Genomic DNA, 24,808 nt, shown 5'->3' on the forward strand with positions numbered 1-24,808 from the left:
CTAGCTATGGGAGATGGAGAGTCCTAGTCTCAGTAGACTGACATTCAGATATTCCTGCAGGGTTCCTGGAGCCCGTACATGGTACATTTTCTTGCTCTCTGCAGATGCATTTTCAAGGATACAAATCTAGGAATCCAAGTTATCCACAAACTCCCTAGTATTATTAATTACTTTATGAAGTATTATGCTTCTAGCTTAGTTAGGAATGATAATTTACCAAGGCAAAACTGAGTTTGTTGAAAGCTATATAGAGGACCCCCTTTGTTTTTAGTTATAGGGTCATACAGACTTCTGTATCTCTAGACACAATAGGAAAATAGCCACCTTCGGAAAATAGTCTGGCACTTTTTCAAAAAGTTAAATATAGGATTACCTGTAGCCACTTTGGAAAATAGTTTGGCACATTCTCAAAAAAGTTAAACATAGAATTACTATATGACCCAGCAATTCTACTCCTATTTGTATCACTAAGAGAAATGAAAATATATGTTCATATAGGAACTTATACATGGGTATTTATAGCAGCATTATTCATATTAACCAAAAGGTAGGAACAACCCAGAGGTCCATCAATGGACAAATGGGTGAGGAAAATGTGGTATATCCATACTGCTGGATATTATTCAGCATTAAAAAAAGAATGAACTACAGATACTTGCTATAGCATGGATGAACCTTGAGAATATTTTTTTAAAGATTTTTTTTAATTTATTCATTTGACAGACAGAGATCACAAGTAGGCAGAGAGGCAGGCAGAGAGAGAGAGAGGAGGAAGCAGGCTCCCTGCTGAGCAGAGAGCCCAATGTGGGGCTCAATCCAAGGACCCCGAGATCATGACCTGAGCCAAAGGCAGAGGCTTTAACCCACTGAGCCACCCAGGCACCCCGAACCTTGAGAATATTACACTAAGAGAAAGAAGCCAATCACACAAGATCACATGTTGTATGATCCCATTTATATAAAACATTAAGATTAGGCAAATCTATAGAGACAGAAAGACAGTATATTATTAGTGGTTGCCTAGGGCTGGGGGAGGGAGGGTGACAGCTAATGGTAGAGGGTTTCTTTTAGGGGAGATAAACATGTTCTGATATTGTGGTGGTTGAACAACGCTGATTACACTAAAACCCATGAATTACACATCTTATTTATTTTTAAAACATTTTTATTTAAATTAAATTAATTAATATATAGTGTATTATTAGTTTCAGAGGTAGAGGTCAGTGATTCATCAGTTGCCTATAATACCCAGCGATCATTGTATCACAAGCCCTCCTTCATGCCCCTCACACAGGTACCCCCGCCCCTTCAGTAACCCTCAGTCTGTTTCCCATGGTGGAGGGGCTCCTATGGTTTTTCTCCCTCTCTGATTTCATCTTGTTTTGTTTTTTCCTTTTTTCCCCTATGATGAATTGTACATTTTAAATAGGTGAATTGTATGGCATGTGAATCACGTTTCATAGAGCTATGAAAAAGAAAACCCTCCTTCAGGCACTTTCCAGTCAAGTTAGAGCTGGTTCAGAGGGTAAGGGAGTGCCGAAAGGGGGAGCAGAAGCTGGGGGCTTTACAGTAGGTGCTGCTCAAAGTGTGGTCTTACGGATCAGTGCCACTCCTCAAATTATCTGATACCAGCCCCTGACACATGAGGGATGGTGGCAGAATGTAAAATGTAAACACCAAACACCTTCAATTCTAAGCTCTCTGTGGAAGTGAGCTGATTGGGGTGGGGTGGGGTGGGGGGAGGAGGGGGGGATAGTAATATTCTCTTGGTGAGAGAAGCAGTGTGCTGATTTTACCTTCTGACACCAGCGCTTATCTCATCCTGTCCTGGCCCTTGGCTCCAGAGATCCTCTAATCCTGAAAAGCTCATTTTTTAGATTGAGGATGCCTCTGGAAAAGTCGGGTGACAAGCCTGAGCTCATAAAACTGATTAGTGGTCTCAGGGCAGCAACTCAGGCTGTTGGTTGGAATGTCTTTACCTTTCAGCTCCGGCTTTAATTCAAGTCAGGCTGAAAATCCGGGGTTAGAGATAAAGGGGTTTTCAACAAGAGGGTTCCTACCTCAAGACATCGGATAATGGGTGGTTCACTAAAGACTCAGATCTAGAGACATGGATTCTTGTTTCCTACTGGGTTTTTCCACCTTAGCTTTGGAAGCTACTAGGATGGGAGGGATGTAATGCTCTTCCCTCCTGAGTACCATTTTCTGAAGCAGGCATTCAGAAGGGATTTTGGTCAGAGGGAGGAGGAAGAGATAAGGCAGAGCCAGTCAGGACACAGTTAAGTAGTCAGACTCACACCTTCAAGCACTCTCTTTCCCATAAACAATACCTTCCTACTAAAAACCATGGTGCCCCATCCAATTCTGCTCTTTACTAAATGCTCCAAAAATTACCCACCCCCCTTCCTCCATCCCAGTCAGAACAACTCAGGAGGGCTGATCTCAGCCAGATACGGATATGAATGTATTGAATTCTTTAGGATTTTTTCCTAACATTGATAGGTCCAGCGCAGTAATACTGACTCTTGTAAGTGGTAGGTACACAAAAGATTGTACAATTCTCTATGAACAGTTTTCAAATAAAGAAAAGGAGTGTTTAAATAATTTAAGAATTTCTAAGAATAATAATACCAATTATTTAATAGCTAGCTACCATTTACATGGGCCAGGTGATCCTATAAGGTTGCTGATGTTTGGCAGCCTTTCCCTGTGCGCAGCAAGGAATTCCCATGACACTAGATTTCCCTCTTCCCAAGTCACTCTAGATCGTTTTATCATTCTTGTCACTGCAGCCTCCTCCTCTCTTGGCTCAGCTCTCATCCTATTTCTTTATTCTTCTGCTCTCACCCTGGTTCTCTATTCTTCTACTCTCCAAGCACTTGGTTCTCAGCCCTGGCTGTGTATTAGAATCCTCTGGGAAGCTTTATAAAACACTGATCCCTGAACCACATTCTCCCCCCCACCCCCCCACCCCACCCCGAGTTCCTGATTCATTTGGTCTGGGGTGGAGTCCAAGTGTCTGTGATTTGTCGTAACACTACGTACTGAGTCTAAAGTGCAGGCTGGGCTGAAGACTGCTGTGAGGTGGCAGCCTCTCTTTGAACCCTGGCCCTGGTGAGCCACCTCTGGCCCCAAACCCAGCCAGGGCAGGGCAGGAGACTTGCTTCTTAGGCGCCTGGACCAAAGGTAACTCCTGTCTCCCTGGGTGATCTGCTCTAAGCCGTGCACAACACTGTGATCATTTATTGGGGTCACTGTGTAGCACGAGTGCCTATGCATGTAGTCATGTATAAATGAGTCGGAAGGGAGCACCTAGGCCATCTTGGCCTCAGAGGTAGCCAAGATATTTCTTGGGGCCCTTTGTTTTGTGGCTAGTTATTTTAACGAAACGAGCAAAGTCCCAGGCACTTGTAGACACTTAGCCATTTTACACGTCTATCAAGGACTAGGTAAAACAATAGTCATTAAAGTGTTGGCTTGATATGTGGATGCCTCCTGTTGTTTTCTCTGACTTCCTACTTAACAAACTCATCTAAAAAGAAAATCAATTTTCCTAACAATTTGGGCAAATCACTAGGTAGTAGACGAGGGGAGGATGGTACGAGAACGAAACAGCAGCTACAACAAAAACATGCTGCAGAGATCAGTGAAGAAGTATGATTAGTACTCATATGCAAGGATTACTTTCTGGGGACTTAGATGCATACAAGAATCACAGAGTTCCTTTGGGCAGCATCTTATCCAATATTTCAGTACTTGAGAAAGGAAGGCTGTAAAATGAAATCTTCTAAGCTCCTGATGACTATCAGACATTACAATAAAATAAAAACGAAATTGAAATTATTATTATCATTATAGCAAAAATTACTATCAAACTCTGCTCACTGAGCCAGAGACCCTTGTGGTGTTAGCCAAAGACTTGCTCCATGTGTAGCACACCACCTACACTTGTAAGTGCATCAGCCAGCTACAATTGAAATGATTTTTTACAAAGATGGATAAGTGTCTTTTTCGGATGGAAAACTAAAATCCTAGCTGGCCCAGTTTAGTACCGGCTATGAGGCCCAGCACTGAAAGAAGGGTTCTGGGTAATGGCTTCTACTGCAGATTAGCAAATTCATCCCCTTCCAGAATAGCTAGGGAGAGTCAGGCTACCTGATTAACAGGGTGAATTTTAATTTGTTTCTAGCCCCAAAACAAAACAAAAACAAAAACACCCACTTTTAAAATGAAATTTGCATTTTAAAACAAATAACCTCTAAACCAGGACAGGAAAATTCTCTTCCAGGTTAGGGAGAACTCAGTTTGTCTACTTTTTGGAAGTAGATTAAGAAGAACAGATTATATGTAGTCCACAGATTAATATAAAATATATGCATTACTCTTTTCCCATCTATTATGTGTGAATAATTAAGAATTAATTTTACTTCATTATTCTCTTCAGTGATTTTTCTAAATGAACCTCTGAAAGCCATGAAACAAATTACTATTGTTTCTTGCAAATCCTAGCTGCAGTTGGACAATTTCAACAATCTTGGTTTGTAATTATTTTCAAATTATTCTAACTTGTAAAATATTTATGCCCAAACATGTGCTGGAAGATTATCTATCCTTTAGATTTTCTTTATCCTTTAGAATTTTTTCCAGAATACCGTTCCCATCCTCCTCTCACTGTAAAAGGAGTTTTTACCTCCCAGCCGAATGCTGCAAGGTCTTCCTTAATCCCTTTTCTCATTAGATAGGCTTACTCTACCTCTGTTCTGGAAGCATGGAAAAAGCCAGGAATTACTGCAATAGGATTAGTTGTTGGTTGTATTAGTAGCCCTAGCAACTGAGAATTAACCAATGTTTTGTCTTAAAAGCTTATATTTTTAGACCTGAAGAAAATTTCTGCCAGGCCTACAAATTCAATATATGGCCCCCATTAGTGTCTTTGCTGTGTATCCTGGATGAACCCCTTCTTTAGGGAGTCTCAAGTCCTGTGAAGAAAGAAGGCATATGATATTTCCTGTTAAAATCATCAAGTGTGGGGCGCCTGGGTGGCTCAGTGGGTTAGGCCGCTGCCTTCGGCTCAGGTCGTGATCTCAGGGTTCTGGGATCGAGTCCCGCATCGGGTTCTCTGCTCGGCAGAGATCCTGCTTCCCTCTCTCTCTCTCTGCCTGCCTCCCCATCTACTTGTAATCTCTCTCTGTCAAATAAATAAATAAAATCTTAAAAAAAAAAAAAACAAGTGTCAAGAGGTCATGTCATATAACTACACAGTTTTGCATATCAAAAGATATGCATCTCATTTTTCAGTCCTGTTTATTTCAGTTCAATTCAACAAGTATGTATTGACCATCAGAGAAAGAGGTAAGATAGTAGTAGACAGACAGGTAATAGATAATGTGGGCCAGGAGCAGACAGGCTGGGACAATTAGGGGTAGAATTGGGAAAGGTTGTGGTGTCTGGGAGACCAGGGGCCAAGTCTTGGCCTTTTACCTGACATTTATGCAAGGCATGATTTCAATAGGCAGAGTTGATTGTGAAGGACACTTGGCAGATGAGGTGTCTCTACAGGTAGCAAGGATGGTAAGAGACCAGCACACAAGACAATACTGGTGTCTCATTGATGTGACTCTGTACCTATGGAGAAATGGTAAACTCCAGAGCTGGAAAGGTTGCTTGACGTATTGTGGAGGGCCTTGAACACTTGGCAGAAGAATGTGTCCTTAATTCAGCAGTGAAAAGCTAATGAAGAATTTTAAGCAAAAATACTGTCATGATTAGGGCTAGAAATGATCTTTAGGAAGATTAATCTGTCAGTGAATGGGAGATAGGATTAGGGGTGGTTATGAACAAAGACTGGGAGTTAACCAGTTAAGTGCTATTGCAACAGTCCAAGTAAGAGGTAAAAAAGCCTGGTAGCAGAGACAGTTAATGCCATACCCTTGTCACATCCTTAGCCCTGTGACACTTACCATTCCCATGCACATCTACCTCATGGCTTTCACCTGCAAACGCTCACCTCTTGGACCGGGGGCCTCTCTAGCCGCAGGAGCCTACTGGCCCTGTGCTCAGGGCCAACCAGGAGTGCCAGCGAGTGAACCTTCTCCAGAAGCAGCCTTCAACCAATGGCTGAAAGGAACTGGTGGAACCCAGCTCCCTCGCCAGTCGTTTGGGATAATTTTTTTTTTTAATTTTTTTTTTAATTTTTTTATTTTTTCAGCATAACAGTATTCATTATTTTTGCACCACACCCAGTGCTCCATGCAATCCGTGCCCTCTACAATACCCACCACCTGGTGCCCCCAACCTCCCACCCCCCACCCCTTCAAAATTCTCAGATCGTTTTTCAGAGTCCATAGTCTCTCATGGTTCACCTCCCCTTCCAATTTCCCTCAACTCCCTTCTCCTCTTCATCTCCGTTTGGGATAATTTTGAGCCATATTCCCATAGTGTCCCAAAGTGCCCCAAGAGGATGGAGTCCCCCGTTGCCGATAGCCATGAACTGCTTGGTCCCATGTTCTTTATTGACTTTCTAGCCTCCCAGACTCAGTTCACCATTCCCCTACTGGTGCTTTCTGGTCTCACCTTCTAAATGAACTGCTAACACTCACATCCTGCCTGTCTCTGGGGCTCTTCTAAGAGAATCTAACATACCAAGCTTTTACTAGAGTAGAAAGAAGGGGTTGCCGGTGTTTCCTGCAAAAGACACTGAGGAGGAAGAGGCTACAGGACTTGGCAATTTATTGGCTATGAGATTAAGGGAGAGGGAGAAGGCAATGTCACCTACAGTTTTAATTAGGAAAATATAGGTGTCATCTATTTTTTTTTAAAAATGGGAAGTTAGGAGAAGCAGTATAGTGTTCATAAAGAGAAGAGTTTACTTTGAGGCATTTTAAGTTTGAATTATGGCCAGAACCCGTTAGTGAAGCTGCCTGTTAGAACTTGGAAATTTGGGGGTGCCTGGGTGGCTCAGTGGGTTAAAGCCTCTGCCTTTGGCTCAGGTCATGGTTCCGGGGTCCTGGGTTCGAGCCCCACGTCGGGCTCTCTGCTCCGCAGGGGGCCTGCTTTCTCCTCTCTCCCTCTGCCTGCCTCTCTGCCTACTTGTGATCTCTGTCAAATAAATAAAATATTTAAAAAAAAAAAGAACTTGGAAATTTGGATCTGGAGCCTAAGATCAGGTGAAAGGGTGGAAGGTGGAGAGTTGGTTTGGTCATTGCCTAGTGGTGGTTTGATGAAGCCAGGAAGATAGGTAAGACCCTCAGGAATCAAGTATTGACCAGAGAAGCAGATGCAGGCCTAAGACAAGACTTTTGGGAATGAGTATTCACATTGAGGTTGTGGGAAGAATGACAGGAACCAGGCAGGAAGTGGAAAGCTAGCAGCAGGAGGAGAATGGGATAGTGCCATCACAGAAGCAGGGGGAACAACCGGAAGGAGGCAGGACCATGCCGGAAAGACTCTAGATTTACTGAGTTTCAGAGTTCTGGCAACCTTGATCCATGCCAGTATTATCAGTTTTGATCTTAATGTCATCCATCTGGAGAAAAACATTTACAGAAAAATCAGTTTTTGTATCTGAGGATACCAGATGCTGAATTTATTAACGAAATCGCTTTCAGTATCCTAGTGCTTTACAGGAAATTGTTTACTGATTACAAACATGTGATCCAGGCTCTGCTACTTTATGACCTTTGCCAAATTACTCAACCTTGCTGAGCCACGATTTCTTCATGTGTAAATAAGGAACCAAGTCCTTCCTGACACTAAGATTCTCTGATCTTGATAATTTACCACAGGCCATTTTTCTCAAACCCTGAGCTCTGTGTGCACATTCATGTGTGACCATTTGTGTGGCTGCATTCACATCAAGCCTGCATGACAAGAGTACATGCTGGTGACTGTCATAAATAATTCAGAAATGTTAAAGCTATGCCACATGAATAGACTCCCATGTAATAAAAATATCATGTAAGGATTTCTTCACCTGAATTCTTGTTACAACAGGTGCAATCACTATGAAGGAGCCTGGTAGTATATACTATTCCATTTAGATTTTACAGTGAATTTGTGCCCCTCAAATGCATTTAATCACAAAGGATTTCTTTTTTTTTTTTTTTAAGTATCTCCGCTTAGTCTCATATTAGCTGGTAAGGTGTGCCAGGAGTCTTTTAATGTCTCTAAATTCGGTTTCCTCTATAAAATAGATATAATAATGGGATCTTCCTCACAGTTTTGTAGACACAAGCTTAGTTATTTAAGGTTAACTCTCCAGGTTAACCTTTGTCTTTTGGAGAGTTTCATATTTGCAGACCTCAAAAAGATGATGGTAGGCAATAGGTAGCGTTTTAGGCTTGAGTTTAATTGGAAGGATCATTGAAAACTGTGCTTGTCTCGGGCTTCTCATTAGCAATTGAACAGTGGGTGAACATAACCTTATGTGGCGATCATGGTTTATTGGAATAGTAAAGTCAAGAGGGTCCAGGGCACTGCTTTGGCTAGAGCAGTGTTAACCAGACTCCTTTCCGTGTTACTCAGTTTCTGGGGGTTTTATCTCACCTAGGCACACACACACATATATTCATGGACACACTCTGATGTTTATTCTGCAGAAAGGACTGCCCCCTCCTCCCACAGTTCAAACAAAGCGTTTGTGAAGCTTTCCTGCCAGAAACAGAGCCCTTATTGATGAGGTTCACTTGAAAATCATTTGTTTGAATGCCTGATGTATTGAGGCATAATCAGCTTTACATATCTTAACATATTAAGTGTCTGTTGCAGTGTAGTGCAGCTGGGGCTATATGGATATATTGTTGTAGAAGAACATAGTAATTCATAAATGCAACTGGAAATTGCCTTATCTAAAGGGAAGGCAATGTCAGAAAACCACACTACCCCATTGGTGGACAGCATTCAGGATGAAGAAAACGGTTCCCCCATTAGAAACCAGCCACAATTTAAAATTTGGGGGGCATAATTGCAATGTCTCTTTTGTTCGCTTGTTTGCTTTTTTTTTTTTAAATCAAGAATAACTTCGGCTCTGTCATTTCTGCCTTTTACAGGTCATGAACCTCATGATTTTTAAATGTTGTGCTTTACCTGTCTCTACTTACAGACACCGAGGACTTACTGCTGTGCTAACACTGAAGACCTGGAGACTGTTATTCACCACGTGCACTGTCTGTACCCTTCTGCTCCCTTCCTGGCAGCAGGGGTTTCAATGGGAGGGTAAGATTTTTTTCCTTTCTAAAATGTCTTGAGAGAGAAGTGGCCTTCCTGACTGCTTCTGTCAGGAGATGACAAGCTACAAAGACATTTGAAAATAAATGTTTGATTATTTTTTATCTGATTTTACCACCTATGGTTGAGTGAAGGAAGGAATTCACCCAGGCCAATGTTAGTATTTTCCTTGGCAACTATGGCTTTGTGGTGAAAAGGATGCAAGTATCTCCTTGGGATACTCAGAGTTTTCTGAATCTAAGGGTTTGTTAGAACCCTGTGACCTTGATTGCCTTCACTTGGCAGCTGCCATGGTGACCTTCAGAGTCCCTGATGTATTCCCAGCTGTCCTGTACGTGTGTGCTCTGGCACCACACAGGAAGCTGACTTTGGAGGCTGATTTTCATCACTCCAGGCATAGAAATAATCACTCTTGCTCTCTCCAGCTGAAGAGGCCTTCAACATTTTTTTTTTTCTCCAGGTGGTGGTGTTTTTGTTTGTTTTGTTTTGTTGCTGGGCAAATGGACCTACCCTGGAATGCTCTCCTAGAAACTCTGACATTTTATTGTTAACCCCTACACCAGCTCCTATTTTAAGCATATGAATATTATTAAAATTTGTGCTTCTTGCAGTTACATTGGGGTTTAATTGGAACATTTATGTCATACTTATTCATTTCTACTAATAATTATTTATATTTTTTATTCCAGTGATTATGAACTTAATAAAATCCAAAATTTTAATTATCCAGAATTTCACCATGCTTAGATTCCTTAAATGCTTGTCCAAAAACTACTTTTTAAAATCAACAAACACATGAGGTAGAAAATGGTATTTTTTCTTAATTTTGTGATTGATTTATTCGCCACTTCAATTTTCAGAACATCTTAGGATGTTTCATTACTTGAAAATGAACAGGCTTTCCAAATGATAGATTCTGAAGAATCGTCTTTAACCACAGCTTTTTAGATTCGGATGAACATAAAACTAGAAAGAAAAGAATACATTTCTTACATTAGCATGGAAGGTCTGACTTGACCTACTAAAGGAAGAAATCTGAATCAGTGTAGAAAACCCAGGCGGAACCTCTGAATTGTGCTCAAGGTATTTCTCTTTCCTTTGCCCCATAATGTGAACTGTAGAGAATAGCGTGTAGGCTGAAATTTTTCTCTTAATCATATAAATTCTTGACTTTTTAAAGGCCAGACCTTACCTAAACAGGACCAGATTCTCTATTCAGAAGCCCCTGGGAAATGCCTAGTCATGTCCCTTTGAAGTCTCAGTGCCTGAAGGCAGAACTTGACCATTAGCCTTAGCAGCTGGTTGAATATTAATGTCTTGTAAATTGTTTGAAGGAAGCACCCTTTCTAGTTGCCTAGCACTGTGACACGTTCCCAAGTGGATTTACCACTTGGGGATGTGTTTTATAGCTTGACACACTTTTTTTTTTCTTTTGGAAACGCAACAGACAAAAACGTAGTCTCTCGAAGATCCTAATGTCCAGTGCCTCTGGAGACTGGGGTAATCCCCAAACCTGTGATGCCGGGGACCACGTAGGGGATTTAAGCTGATACTGAGTCTAGCCAAGGAATCTACACCATGCTCTACCTAGTCAGGTTTCAGTCTCCTGAAGAGACTGAAGAGACTAAAGAAGCTCTAAAGAATGTATAGGAAATTCTTTGTATACATGTAAAAGAGAAGAGTGTAATGAGCCCTGATATGTACTAACCACCTGACTTCAATAATAATCAGCCCTCTTCACACATCTTCAGTAATTATGAATTCCCAGATAATCTTGTTTATCAGTATTACCCCTCCACTCCTCCCCAGCTCTGACTATCTTAAATAAATCTCAGATATCATTTATAAATATCTTAGGTATCTCTAAAAGGTAATTGCTCTTTAAAATACACACAGAGTACCATTATCACACCTGAACAAAACTGGTGGTAATCCCTAAAAATCATCAGATATTTTGTCTGTATCTCATTTCCCCAGTTGATGGCTGGTTGGTTGGTTGGTTGGTTGGTTTTACAGTGTGTTTGAGTCAGGAACCAGATAAGGTCCATTGGATTGATATGCCTCTTAAGTCTCTTAACTCATGGATTCTTCTGTCTGTCTGTCTGTCTCTTTTCTTTTGGTGAAAACATGGAGTCCTTTTTCTGTCAAAATAAAACATCCTCTTTTGGAGTAACATCTTGATATTATTTTTTCCCCTGAATAATAGTCAAGAAGTACCCCCCGCCCCCCCCCACACACACACTTGGTCAGGGATACTACTGGTCCTTCCTACTTCTGAGGGCTTCCCTTCCAACCCTTTTGATCTGCCCATTATAACAATCTCCTAGCACTCTCTGACTTCCAGCCGGAGAAGAAAATCACCAAAACTAGGACTCTAGAATGAAGGTTTTCCAGGAGAGTAAACATCGTTCTTTAAATGATTTAGTGAACCACAATACTTTATCCCAGGAGTACAGTCATTATTAAGAATCATTTGCAGGAACAAAATTTCCACTTTTCATCTTAAACCTCATCACATTCACTCTGCGAGCCACTTGGGCTAGGAAAGAAGGAGACAGAATTTTTACCCATTTCTCCTATTTCAGATCATTGGCAATTGGAGAAGTAAACAATGGCAAATATAATGAGAAACAGAATTTAGACTATCACCCTTTCTCTTAGTTGATAATGTTAAACTTAGATTTTGACATTAGTATTAGATTAACCCCATTCTTGTTCCTCTTACCAAAATAGAACTAGATTAAAATCAGGAAAATTGATAGAACCAAAGAAAGTGGGGAAATGAGTGATAATTAAGAACAAAAAAAACAGGAAAGAATAGGAAGAGAAAACAAGTGACTTTGAGGGCAAGGAGCTCTGCCACAACTCAGAAAGTCTAACTCCATGCTAGGGAGCCCTATAGAGACTTATTTTAGGGAGGAAGGGCTCAGAGGCAACCAGGATGCCCACTCAGTCTGATTACTCACAATCTCTGGGCTTAAACCCAGGTGTCTATAGTAATTTTGAAAGCTCCCCAAGTGATTCCATTGTGCAACCACATCTGAAAACCACTCTTTCATGTTCTGCCTATGCCATCTATGCCAAGGGTTAGCATGGCACGGCCCACAGGCCAAATCTGGCAATCTGTCTTTGTCCAAGAGCCAAGAATTGTTCTTATATTTTTAAATAGTTGAAAAAGGGGTGCGTGGGTGGCTCAGTCATTTAAGCATCCAACTCCTGATTTTGGCTGGGGTCATGATCTCATGGTTATGAGATCAAGCTTCATGTCAATTCTGCACTGGGAATGCTTAAGATTCTCTCTACCTCTCCCTCTGCCCCTCCCCGTCATTCACACACGCTCTCTCTCTTTCCTTATATAAATAAAGTTTGTTAAAAAAAAAAATTAAATGGGGCATCTGGGTGGCTCTGTCAGTTAGGCGTCTGCCTTAGGCTCAGGTCATGGTCCTAGGGTCCTAGGATTGAGCCCTGAAAAGGAGTCCCTATACAGTGGGGAGTCTGCTCCTCCCTTTCCCTCTACCTTTCACCCAGCTTGTACACAGTCTCTCTCTTTCTTTCTCTCTCAAATAAATAAATAAAATCTTTAAAATTAAAATTATATGACTGGAAAAGAACAAAAGAAGAATAGTTTATGTCATGTGAAAATTACATGAAATTTAAATTTCATCCATATATAATAATTGGTTGGAAGATAGCCATGTCCATTCATTTATGTATTATCTAGGGCTGCTTTTGCACTACATAGTTGGATAGTTGTGACAGATATTATATAGCCCACAAAGCCCAAAATATTCACTCTGTGGTCTATCATAGGAAACTTTGCCTGAAACACTCCTCACATACTAAAACATTCACGTAGAAGCAGAGGCCCAAGGTTTTGCATATTCTTTTTTTTTTTAAGATTTTATTTATTCATTTGACAGAGATCACAAGTAGGCAGATAGGCAGAGATGGTGGGGTGGGGGGAAGCAGACTTCCCACTGAGCAGAAAGCCCCATGCAGGGCTCAATCCCAGGACCCTGGGATCATGACCCAAGCTGAAGGCAGAGGCTTTAAACCACTGAGCCACCCAAACACCCCAAGGATTTGCATATTCTTAATTAACACCCAATATCATTTTTAAAAATGAAAGAAAGAAAAGAAGAGAAAGAGAGGAAGGAAGGAAATGAAAGAAGAAAGGAAGGAAGGAAAAGGAAAGAAAGAAGGAAGGAAGAGAGAGAAAGGGAAAGAGAGAGAAAAAGAAAAAGGAGAAGAGAGGAAGGCAAGGAAGGAGGGGTGGAGGAAAAAACAACCCATCATATAGGGGATTTCTCTTATATTTTACTTCATAGAAGGATATACATGTAAGTAATAACTGTATGCCTTGTCCATTCACAATATAGTCTACTGCAAGATAAATAAGTATATGAATGTGGCAAGGAAAGAATGAAGATACTTGCATGCTTTTCCAAGATAAAGGCCTTAAACTTGGGTTTGTGGTTTTCTTTTCCACAGTTAAGGTAAAGTCCATAGTTAGCAATAAAATGTCTTGGAGACCCTGGGTGGCTCAGTCGGTTAAGCGCCTGCCTTTGGCTAGGTGCTGGGATGGAACGCCTCATCAGACTCCTGGCTCAGTGGGGATCCTGCTTCTCCCTCTCCCTCTGCCCCTCTGCTCCTGCTCTATCTCAAATAAGTAAATAAAATAAGAAATGGGATGTTTGGAGATAACAAACTCATCATTAAGTTTCCTGTTTCTCTCCATTTTAGAATGCTGCTTTTGAATTACCTGGGCAAAATTGGGCCAAAAACTCCTTTGAAGGCAGCTGCAACTTTTTCAGTCGGTTGGAATACTTTTGCTTGCTCTGAGTCATTGGAGAAACCACTCAACTGGTTGCTTTTCAATTACTACTTGACGACTTGCCTCCAGTCTTCAGTTAATAAGTGAGTCATCTTTAAAACCGATGTCTCCAAATTTCTTGGGTTATATTCCCCAACAGAAAGAAAGTTGTAAAGTATAAGGCTGCTAATAGTTGTATATTTGTGTTTACATTATATGCATTTTCTACTGTGCCAAATAGTTTTTGTTATAAAGATATACAAAAATAAAAAGATTTTAAGCATAAGCTAAAAATGTAGATAAAAGTTGTAATATTTTCTTTCTAGATCTCAGTGGTACAACCCCTAGGGGGATGTGCCCCTACTTTGAAGATCACTGTTCTGTCACTATTCTAAATTATTCCAAAAGACTAAAAATGTGAGCATTGACTGTGTTGAATAACATGAGGGCTATTTCTCCAGATATTCTTTTTTTTTTTTTTTAATTTTTTTATTTGACAGAGAGAGAAGGATCACAAGTAGGCAGAGGGGCAGACAGAGAGAGAGAGGGGAAAGCAGGCTTCCCGCCGAGCAGAGAGCCTGATGTGGGGCTTGATCCCAGGACCCTGAGATCCTGACCTGAGCAGAAGGCAGCGGCTTAACCCACTGAGCCACCCAGGCGCCCCTATTTCTCCAGACTGTCTACCTGTTGGTAATCTGTTAGTACCTAATTGTTTCCTAGGTAGTAAGCAATGTATTAAGTGTTTTTAGCGCAGAATAATATAGTTTCTTAAGCATATGCTTACACACGTAGTACATTTTAGAAGCTGGGGGAACGCACTTCACTTAGATATTCTCAGCCCCCACTTAATGTTACCAGAATACTATGTTTGCATTAATTTTTCCGGAATTGTTTATATATCTTCTACCATTTAAATTGGTGTGATACTAAAGAACAGAGGTGTTTCTGTTTCTATTTTGATGACTATTACCATCCGTTTTTGGGTTAATTGATCAATGTAATACAAATGCTAAATAAAAAGTCCAGTTAATTTGTACAGGACTTAGCAAAAACCATAGATACCCCAAAAGGTGACATTAAACATTGGATTAAATTTAGCCTATTTATTAAATTACAGATATTAATTATAAAATATTGCTTAAAATATTAAAAAGATCACTAATTGCTCATTGTCACTGAAATGGAGGACAATAGCAAGAAAAGTGAAGAGAATGATTTGGCAATTAAAGTACTGGTTATATAAGAAAAATGACCCCCATTTAGGGACGCCTGGCTGGCTCAGTCAGTAGAGCATGTGATTCTTGATCGCAGGGTCATGAGTTCAAGCCCCACAGTGGGTGTAGAGCTTACTTAAAAATAAATAAAATACTTAAAAAGAAAGAAAGAAAAGTGACCATATACAAGCATATGAAATATAAATTTTAATTTTCAACAAAGCAATTTTAAAATAATGTCTTCCAAGTGGTTTATCCAAGGGAAAGCTGGTTTAAATAAGGCCTTTTCAGCCAAATTGGTTTAATAGTAGCAGAGTGTAGGTACATCTTGTTATGAAACAACATTTATGTTTATTATTACAAAATTATTTCAGTGTCCTTCAATTAAGAAAAAAGTACACTGGGTGGCTCAATGGGTTAAGCATTAAGACCCTTGATTTTGGCTCATGTCAGGATCTCAGATCAAGCCCCGGGTCAGGCTCTACGCTGGGTGTGGAGCCTGCTTAAGATTCTCTCCCCCTTTCTCTCTGCCCCTCCACCTCACTCTTTCTCTAAAAAAAATAAAAGTACTTAAAAAAACAAGTCTTCAGGATACATATCAATGTACTTCTGCTAAGTCTGATTAAGTAAATATTTATTGAGTACTCACTTTGTGCCCTGTGATAGCCTATTTGGTTAATTATTATTATGTATTTTAGGTGTGATAGAGATAGCTATAACCTGAAATTTTTTTACCTTTGAAATTATTTTGCTGCAGGCACCGTCATATGTTTGTGAAACAAATCGACATGGATCACGTCATGAAGGTAAGAGAGAAACGTTATGTAATATTTTGATTTCCCCTTCGGATTCCAAGAAGAGAGAATCCTCTCTTTTTATGTTTCAGGCTAAATCCATCAGAGAGTTTGATAAGCGATTCACCTCAGTCATGTTTGGATACCAAACGATTGATGATTATTATACTGATGCCAGCCCGAATCGTAGACTGAAATCAGTGGGAATTCCAGTGTTGTGTCTGAATTCTGTGGATGATGTTTTCTCACCAAGTCATGGTAAAATTCACATTATTTCTGTACATTTTGACATGAATTGGCTGTTTTAAAATCCTGGGTTTTTTTTAAGAAAATACAGTAATGAGAAATTAAATGTCATATAAATTGTTTTCCAGTGCAATAGAAAAAATAGCTAGATACTCGTAATTTAGTATCTAAATGGGTGAAGTCACTTTAAATGCTTTCACGGACCCTTATCTAGTTCATTATGAGAGTCTTCGAGTGAATTATGTCTCTGAATATTTTGCTTGTTCTAACTTTTTATAACCTTTCCTTTTTATCAAATACACTGTCCTTTGGACAGATTACGTTACAATGTCTTTGCCTTACAAGTTCATTGTCATCACTTGCCTTTTCTTCCTCAGATTCTTAAGCAGAAGGCTTTGGAGTTTTTCTCCCCTTTAAACTGGGAAGAAAACTTGAGACTTTATAGACATGATGTTCTTAACTATCTCCGTGAGCATAGCACATTTCATCCCATTTGAAGGGAAACAGTCTTTGTTTTTCCCTGGATACTGTATAAAAGAAAATTAAGCCCAGATTAACTTCCTCGCTCTCTTAATTTAAGAAATAGGGAATTTCGTAGCAAAGATATATATGCATGTGTTCATATATTGAAGCAATGTAAGATCATTAGAAATCATCCTAAGTACCAGCAGACTTGACCCATACTTCTTTACTTTTTTAAAAAAGTTAACATATAATGTGTTATTTGTTTCAGGGTACAGGTCTGTGATTCATCAGTCTTTCACAATTTATAGCACTCCCCATAGCACATACTCTAATTATTTTTCTAATGAAATTTCACAAAGCCTTCTTTTTTTTAACATTTTACTTATTTATTTGAGAGAGAGAAAGCACAAGCAGGGGGAGCAGCAGAGGGAGAGGGAGAAGCAGGCTCCCCGCTGAGCACAGAGCCAGACCCCAACCCAACACAACATGGGCTTGATCCTAGGACCCTGAGAGCATGACCTAGCTCAAGGCACACACTCAACCTCACCCAACTGAGCCACCCAGTCTCCCTAAAAAAGGCTTTAAAAAAAAATTTTTTTTAAAGATTTTATTTATTTATTTGACACAGAAAGAGAGAGAGAGATCACAAGTAGGCAGAGAAGCAGGCGGTGGGTGGTGGAGGACACAGGCCCCCTGCTGAGCAGAGAGCCCAATGCAGGGCTGATCCCAGGATCCTGGGATCATGACCCGAGCTGAAGGCAAGGGCTCAACCCAGTGAGCCACCCAGGCACCTCTCCCCAAAAAAACTTTTTATATATTTTTTCCTCACTTCCCCCCAAATACTTAAAAAACATTTCCCCCTGAGTACTTCATTAAAAAAAAAAGCTAATCTGACTATAAGCACATGTATTGTCAACATTTCAGAAAATCTCCAAAGTACATAAAAATAAAAATCACCCATCATTTGATTGTGTGACTTATGATTAATCAGAAATAACTTTAGATGGTGGGGACTTTTGGCCTTTCACCACAAATCAAGAAATGAAACTGTGAACTTTAGTTTTAGTTGAATTACATGGTGGCCATTTAGCCTCCTTTCACTGGATTAAGAAAGTGTAGTACTTTCCTTTCTTAATATTTAATATTTATATTAACATGTAATATTAAATATTAGAAATATTTAATTTCTTAATATTTCACCAATATTTAATAATATTTCATAATAATTTCTCTTATCAACCACAATTTCTCATCATGTTAACCTGCCCCACTTTGTTGAAATTTAAATTCATTATTCCCTATTCTTTCCCAAGCCCTTAAGATAGTCTTGACACTGGGGCACCTGGGTGGCTCAGTGGGTTGGGCCTCTGCCTTCGGCTTGGGTCATGATCTCAGGGTCCTGGGATCGAGTCCCGCGTCGGGCTCTCTGCTCGGCGGAGAGCCTACTTCCTCCTCTATCTCTCTCTCTGCCTCTCTGCCTACTTGTGGTCTCTCTCTGTGAAATAAATAAATAAAATCTTTAAGAAAAAAAAAAAAGATAGTCTTGCCACTTTGAATAAGTAGGCAACTGTCTGCATCCTGAGAACGCAGGCAGCCAGCATCTTTCACGTGACTCAATGGGGCACAGCCTTTGTTCTTGTGATAGGACTGTAACTATCAGTGTCAGAAATTCCTGAGTGTATCCAGAGTGTGAAATTGGGACTCATAACATAATAATTCCATCAGAGGCAAGTGAAGCATTCTAAATCAAAGCCTTTAATGTAACGTGAAAAAGGAAAAGCAAAAATAAGATGTCATTTCACCTTATCCTGCTCTTGAGCTCACACCCAAGATAGGAAATACTCTTCTTTAGATGGGGCTGGCCAAGGATATGAGTTTAGGGCCCGTTTGGGCAAGGACTTGGCTTGCTGGGCCTTGATGTAGGATCTTGAAATTTATTCTTTGGAGAGCATTGTGTAAAGGGGTCAAGCTGAGCGCATCGTCTGAACAAGCAATTTGGACACAGCAGTAGCTCCATCTTGTAAGGGTCTCAGTTCTAGAGTGTGTCAGTTTCCTTTCCTTCATTAGAAGAGTACGGGATAGAGATATCTTACCTTTAATTAGCTCATTTACCCTTAAGACTCTGTCCAGCGCCTGGGTGGCTGAGTTGGTTAAGCAGCTGCCTTCGGCTCAGGTCATGATCCCAGCGTCCTGGGATCGAGTCCCACATCGGGCTCCTTGCTTGGCAGGGAGCCTGCTTCTCCCTCTGCCTCTGCCTGCTACTCTGTCTGCCTGTGCTCACTCTCTCTCTCTCTCTATGACAAATAAATAAATAAAATCTTTAAAAAAAAAAAAAAAGACTCTGTCCAGGATATGAAGGTCTAAATACTGCCACAACCACATTAACTTAACGAAGGAGATAAGATTTAGCAGTATCTGAAATTAAAACACTTCTCATGCCAGGTTGTGATTCATTATAGATCTTAAGTCAAAACATTTTCACTGGGGCACCTGGGTGGCTCAGTCGGTTAAGTGGCTGCCTTCGGCTCAGGTCATGATCCCAGTGTCCTGGGATCGGGTCCCACATTGGGCTCCTTGCTCCGTGGGGAGCCTGCTTCCCCCCACCCCTCTCTCTACCTGCCTCTCTGCCTGCCTGTACTCTCTCTATCTCTCTGACAAATAAATAAATAAAATCTTTAAAATAAAAATCTTTAAAAATAAAATCTTTAAAAAATCTTAAAAAAAACATTTTCATTGTAAACTCTAAGCATGGGAGAAAAAATAAAAATAAAACAACTTCAATTCACATGCCTTAGAGTGAAGCTTTTACTCAGGATAGGTTTTGTTGAGTATAGAAAAAGATTGTCATTACTACAGAGTTATTTAAATATAGCAGCTATATTTTCAAAATAAAATTTTTCTTTCTCCTGACTACACATAGAAAGCCAGACCATGAAGGGGCATCTGGGTGGCTCAGTTGATTAAGCGTCTGCCTTTGGCTCAGGTCATGATCCCGGAGTCCTAGGATGGAGCCCCATGTCGGGCTCCCTGCTCAGTGGGGAGCCTGCTTCTCCCCTTTCCTTCTGACACTCCCCCTGTTTGTGCTCTCTCACTCTCTCTCTGTCAAATAAATAAATAAAAATCTTAAAAAAAAATTCAGATCACAAACTCAAAGAAAGAAAGGAAAACAAAAGAAAGGAAGGAAGGAAGACAAGGAAGAAAAAGAAAAAATAATCCCCAGTGCTGAACACTATTGCCACTTGGGAGTATTTTTTTCCACTCTTTTTGCTATCTATATATGTTTTTACTATATAAATTAATTATATAATTTTGAGTGCTTAATTGGCCAACAGTTGACCCCTCAGGAATCTAACGTCATGTAAAATTAACCAAAGTCATGCACAATGAATTTATCATTCTCACAAAGGTGATAAGATTAGTTCTTGTTTTCCTGGTGTAATACCTAAGTGGGGATCTTAGAACATAATGTAAGTATTCACCATTCCTTGAATCACCTTTCTTTATTTTCTCAAAACAAGACTGGGCCTTTTTATACTTTTAGGTTATGAGTAAACACTTGGATTGATTCTTCCAAAAATGGTGGTTTAGTACATAACTGTAAACATGATCTGTTGTAAGAATATAAATGGCTGATATAAATTAGTGAGACTTATTCTGTTAGCTGTACTCCTTACAAATATTTATTTATGTAATGGTGTTTCAACTTATAATGATTAGAAATAATAAGAGCATGCACTTTTTGTAACAAAACTGGGTAATAATTATGTATTTTTCTTTCTCCTTTCCTTCTCTTACCTCCCCCCTTCCCTCATCTTTTTCTTTCCCCAAGCTATTCCAATTGAAACTGCCAAGCAAAACCCTAATGTTGCTTTGGTCCTTACTTCTTATGGAGGCCATATTGGTTTTCTGGAAGGAATCTGGCCAAGGCAGTCCACTTACATGGATCGAGTCTTCAAGCAGTTTGTGCAGGCCATGGTTGAGCATGGACATGAACTCTCCAGCATGTAGCTCCTTAGGTGCATTTTGTCTGAACCACCATATAAAGGCAACTCAGCTTAGTGCACAAATCTTAACTACTGTATATAAAGCAGATAAGCCAGCAGGTGGTGAAGAGGTCCAGAATGACATGCAAAAACCACTTTTTTGGGAAAACAAAACAACTTTGTAGCGAGAAATGAAATAGAGATTTAGATTGTAACTTATGTAGATTTTATTTTTACTATGCCTTACCAAGTATGACCTTAAATAAAGTAGTCAAACATGGAATTGCACTTAACCAAAACTATTGTGTAAAAAAGATTTTAATTCCTCAGGGTTTTAATTTAGGCTGGTATTTTTTTAGATTACTCATTTTAGGTGACTTAATGGTACTTTAATAACTGTTAAGAGATTTTGATTATTAGAATGTAAGTTAAAAGTTGGCACATTCCTAAGGGTATTTATACCTAATGATGATAATGTGAAAACTGAATGAGATCAAATACAATGCGCTAAATCTTTTACATATTCTAACTTTAAAAGGCAAATGCAACAATGTTAGACTGATGTCTATACATGCTCTTTTACTCTGATAATAATAAATTAAGGCTGATTTATGTTTTATAACAATTATAGTTTTCATGCTTATTTTTAAAATAGTATATGTGCATACATATATGTCAATATATTAAAATAAATTCTATCATTTTAAATTGTCTGTGAGTCTTTATCTATAAAAAAGTAATCCCTAGAAATTAATTTATGCTAATTTCATGAATACATTAGTAAGAAATATTAAAATGTTTTATTTCTTTTTTTTTAAGATTTTATTTATTTATTTGACAGAGAAAGATCACAAGTAGGTGGGGGTGGGGAGCCCCCACAGGGAAGCAGGCTCCCTGCTGAGCAGAGAGCCTGATGCGGGGCTCAATTTCAGTCTGTATGGTTCTTGTGGGACTGATCCTGTCTTTCAGAGTTATCGTCTAAATTTTAAACAAATTGCATCAAGAAAACTATACCCAGTGGTCAGTGCTAGAATGGGGGAGGTAGCACCTCACCTCCCTCTACATACAAAAATTCATTCCAGCCAGGTTAAAGAGAGAAACATTTCTTTAATCCATAAAAGCACTAGATAAAAACACGGGACATTATTTGTATAGTTTTAGAGTGGAGAGGTAACATCTGAAGCAAAATATAAAAATGAGAACCCACATAGAAGTGACAGTTGTGATTACATAAACATGAAAACTTGAGTTCTACAAAATCACCATGAACAAAATTAGACTAAAAATGACAAAGAAAAGTATTTGCAGGGATGCCTGGGTGGCTCAGCCAGTTAAGCGTCTGTCTTGGGCTCAGGTCAAGATCCCAGGGTCCCGGAATCGTGCCCCACGTTGGGCTCCCCACTCAGCAGGGAGTCTACTTCTGCCTCTCCCCCCAATTGTGCTCTTGCTTGTTCTCTCTCAAATAAATAAATAAATAAATAATATCTTTTAAAAAAATTGCCATATACAGTAGATTAGTATCTCCCACAGCTAAAGAACTCTTAAAAATTGGTAATGAAACACCTGATAGAAAAATGGGCAAGGATATATAAAGGACACCCACAGAATAATAGCCAAAGGGCAGGCCATCTCTCACTCTAGAGAGCTTTTTTCTTTTTCTTTCCTTTCTGTTCTTACCTTCACTTAATATACTTCCACTTTGCTTCAAAAAAAAACAAAACCAAAAAATTTATAAATTTTAAAAACTTATTTTAAGTTTAAAATTTATAAATTTATAAGATTTATAAAAAGGTGGACAATCTCACTAGTAGTTTAGGAAATGCAAAATTTAAAAACAAAGCGGAGGCACCTGGGTGGCTCAGTGGGTTAAGCCTCTGCCTTTGGCTCAGGTCATGATCTCAGGATCCTGAAATCGAGCCCCGCATCAGGCTCTCTGCTCAGTGGGGAGCCTGCTTCCCCTTCTCTCTGCCTGCCTCTCTGCCTACTTGTGATCTCTCTCTCTGTGTCAAATAAATAAATAAAATCTTTTTAAAAAAATAAATAAAAAATAAAAACAAAGCGATCTGTGACCATGAGATTACAAGTTTAATAACATACAGGATTAATAATATATAGTGTTGGTGACAGTATGGGGAAAAAGTTATACAAATGTTTGTTAAGTTGTGTAAAGGAGCAACTTTTTGGAAGGCAAAATATTTTGATAGCATTAAAAGAAGAGCAAACATCTAGAAATCCCATTTTGAAGAATCTATCCTGGGGCGCCTGGGTGGCTCAGTGGGTTAAGCCGCTGCCTTCGGCTCAGGTCATGATCCCAGGTCCTGGGTTCGAGCCCCGCATCGGGCTTTCTGCTCAGCGGGGAGCCTGCTTCCTCCTCTCTCTCTGCCTGCCTCTCTGCCTACTTGTGATTTCTCTCTGTCAAATAAATAAATAAAATCTTTAAAAAAAAAAAAAAAGAATCTATCCTATAGAACAGCCAGCAATTATATGTAAAGACACAAGCTGGTTGCAGCTTAGACATTTATGATAACAACCTGTTTAGTGAGAGATGAGTAAATTATGACAACAACACTTGTATGACCATCAAAAAGAATGAGGTAACACCATATTACTTATTTTTTAAAAGATTTTATTTATTTATTTGTCAGAGAGCACAAGCAGGAGGAGCAGCAGGCAGAGGAAGAAGCAGGCTCCCTGCTGAGCAAGGAGCCTGATGCAGGACTCATTCCATGGTCCTGAGATCATGACCCAAACCAAAGGCAGACGCTTAACTGACTGAGTCACCCAGGCATCCCTATGTGTACTTATTTTTAAAGATAGTTCTGATACGTTATTTAATGAAAAACAATCTGCTAGTTTATACAGTATGATCTCAGTATAAAACAAAAAAAAACTAAATACGGCTATACAGGCATGTGCTTGTGTGTGCGTTCGAGTTATAATGAGATGAGCATTTTCAAGTGTTGATTCTTTCATGTGGAGGATATACTCTTCTCCCCAGCTGTATCTGCAAACAATAACAAGCTCTGAGAAAGAAGGCTGTGTTTTAATTATTACTACATCCCATGCACTTAGCATATTGCCTGAAACAGAGTAGGTTCTTAGGCAACATTAGTTGAGTAATAGCAATATAAGCGTGAAAATACTACCTTGTAAGCCAGCTCCCTGTTGTAATAAGTTAATTTATGTGTATGTACTTTTCCACTTGCTAGCTCTTCATGTTTCTGTTCCTATTGTCATCACCATTTATATAAAGCCTTCTTACAGAGCATTGTATTCACAATAGGAATACAAACGGATACTGTAGCTTTCCTTTTTTCCTTTTTGACAGAGTCCTATACATTTTTTTAATATCTTAAATTCAGTAAATACACACAAATTTTATGGAACAATGGTTTCTCTTACCATGTGCAATATTCAGAGGGTAATACACCCTTATAATTTGTAGCCCATCCTATTCTAGTCCGGTCTATTTTATTCTTTCAACTATCCCATTTTCCTTTACTGTTTCCTTTTTAATTTTTTTTTTTAAAGTAGGCTCCACACCCAAAGTGAGGCTTGAACTCATGACCCTGAGATCAAGAGTCACATGCCCTACCGACTGAGCCATCCAGGCATCCTTCCTATTTTCATTTTTTTAAATGAAAATCTTACTAATTCTTAAATCTGGGGTATGGGTGTACAGGTGTATTATTCTCTCTGCTTTTGTGCATTGATTTTTTATGACTTTTAAAAAATTACTCTAAAAAATTTTTTTAGACCTACTAATGGGTTGCAACCTACAGTTTAAAAGACTGGAATTCGGGGCGCCTGGGTGGCTCAGTGGGTTAAAGCCTCTGCCTTCGGCTCAGGTCATGATCCTAGGGTTCTGGGATTGGGCCCCGCATAGGGCTCTCTGCTCCGCAGGGAGCCTGCTTCCTCCTCTCTCTCTCTGCCTGCCTCTCTGCCTACTTGTGATCTCTGTCTGTCAAAATAAATAAATAAAATATTAAAAAAAATAATAAAAAAATAAAAGACTGGAATTCTAGGAGTTACTGAAAGTTAAAGAAGTCACTGTTGTCTATGGCAGTT

The 24,808-nt window shown here is 39.5% G+C and overlaps 1 protein-coding gene and 1 non-coding gene across 2 annotated transcripts in view; one reads left to right on the top strand and one right to left on the bottom strand.

Moving 5' to 3' along the window:
* Positions 1-21,255, top strand: part of ABHD3 (abhydrolase domain containing 3, phospholipase) — a 42,869-nt gene extending 21,614 nt beyond the window's left edge. The window contains exons 5-9 of the mRNA XM_047698526.1: positions 9,101-9,213; positions 13,969-14,142; positions 16,010-16,058; positions 16,139-16,304; positions 20,587-21,255. Of these exons, the coding sequence (XP_047554482.1) occupies positions 9,101-9,213; positions 13,969-14,142; positions 16,010-16,058; positions 16,139-16,304; positions 20,587-20,765 (681 nt within the window). The 3' untranslated portion in view covers positions 20,766-21,255. The remainder of the gene's footprint in view (positions 1-9,100; positions 9,214-13,968; positions 14,143-16,009; positions 16,059-16,138; positions 16,305-20,586) is intronic.
* Positions 21,256-24,280: 3,025 nt separating this feature from the next.
* Positions 24,281-24,353, bottom strand: TRNAK-CUU (transfer RNA lysine (anticodon CUU)). The gene has a single exon. It is a non-coding gene; the product is annotated as a tRNA-Lys (tRNA).
* Between the last annotated feature and the right edge of the window lie 455 nt (positions 24,354-24,808).

This window comes from Lutra lutra, chromosome 12 (genome assembly GCF_902655055.1).
Source record: "Lutra lutra chromosome 12, mLutLut1.2, whole genome shotgun sequence".
NCBI lineage: Eukaryota > Metazoa > Chordata > Mammalia > Carnivora > Mustelidae > Lutra > Lutra lutra.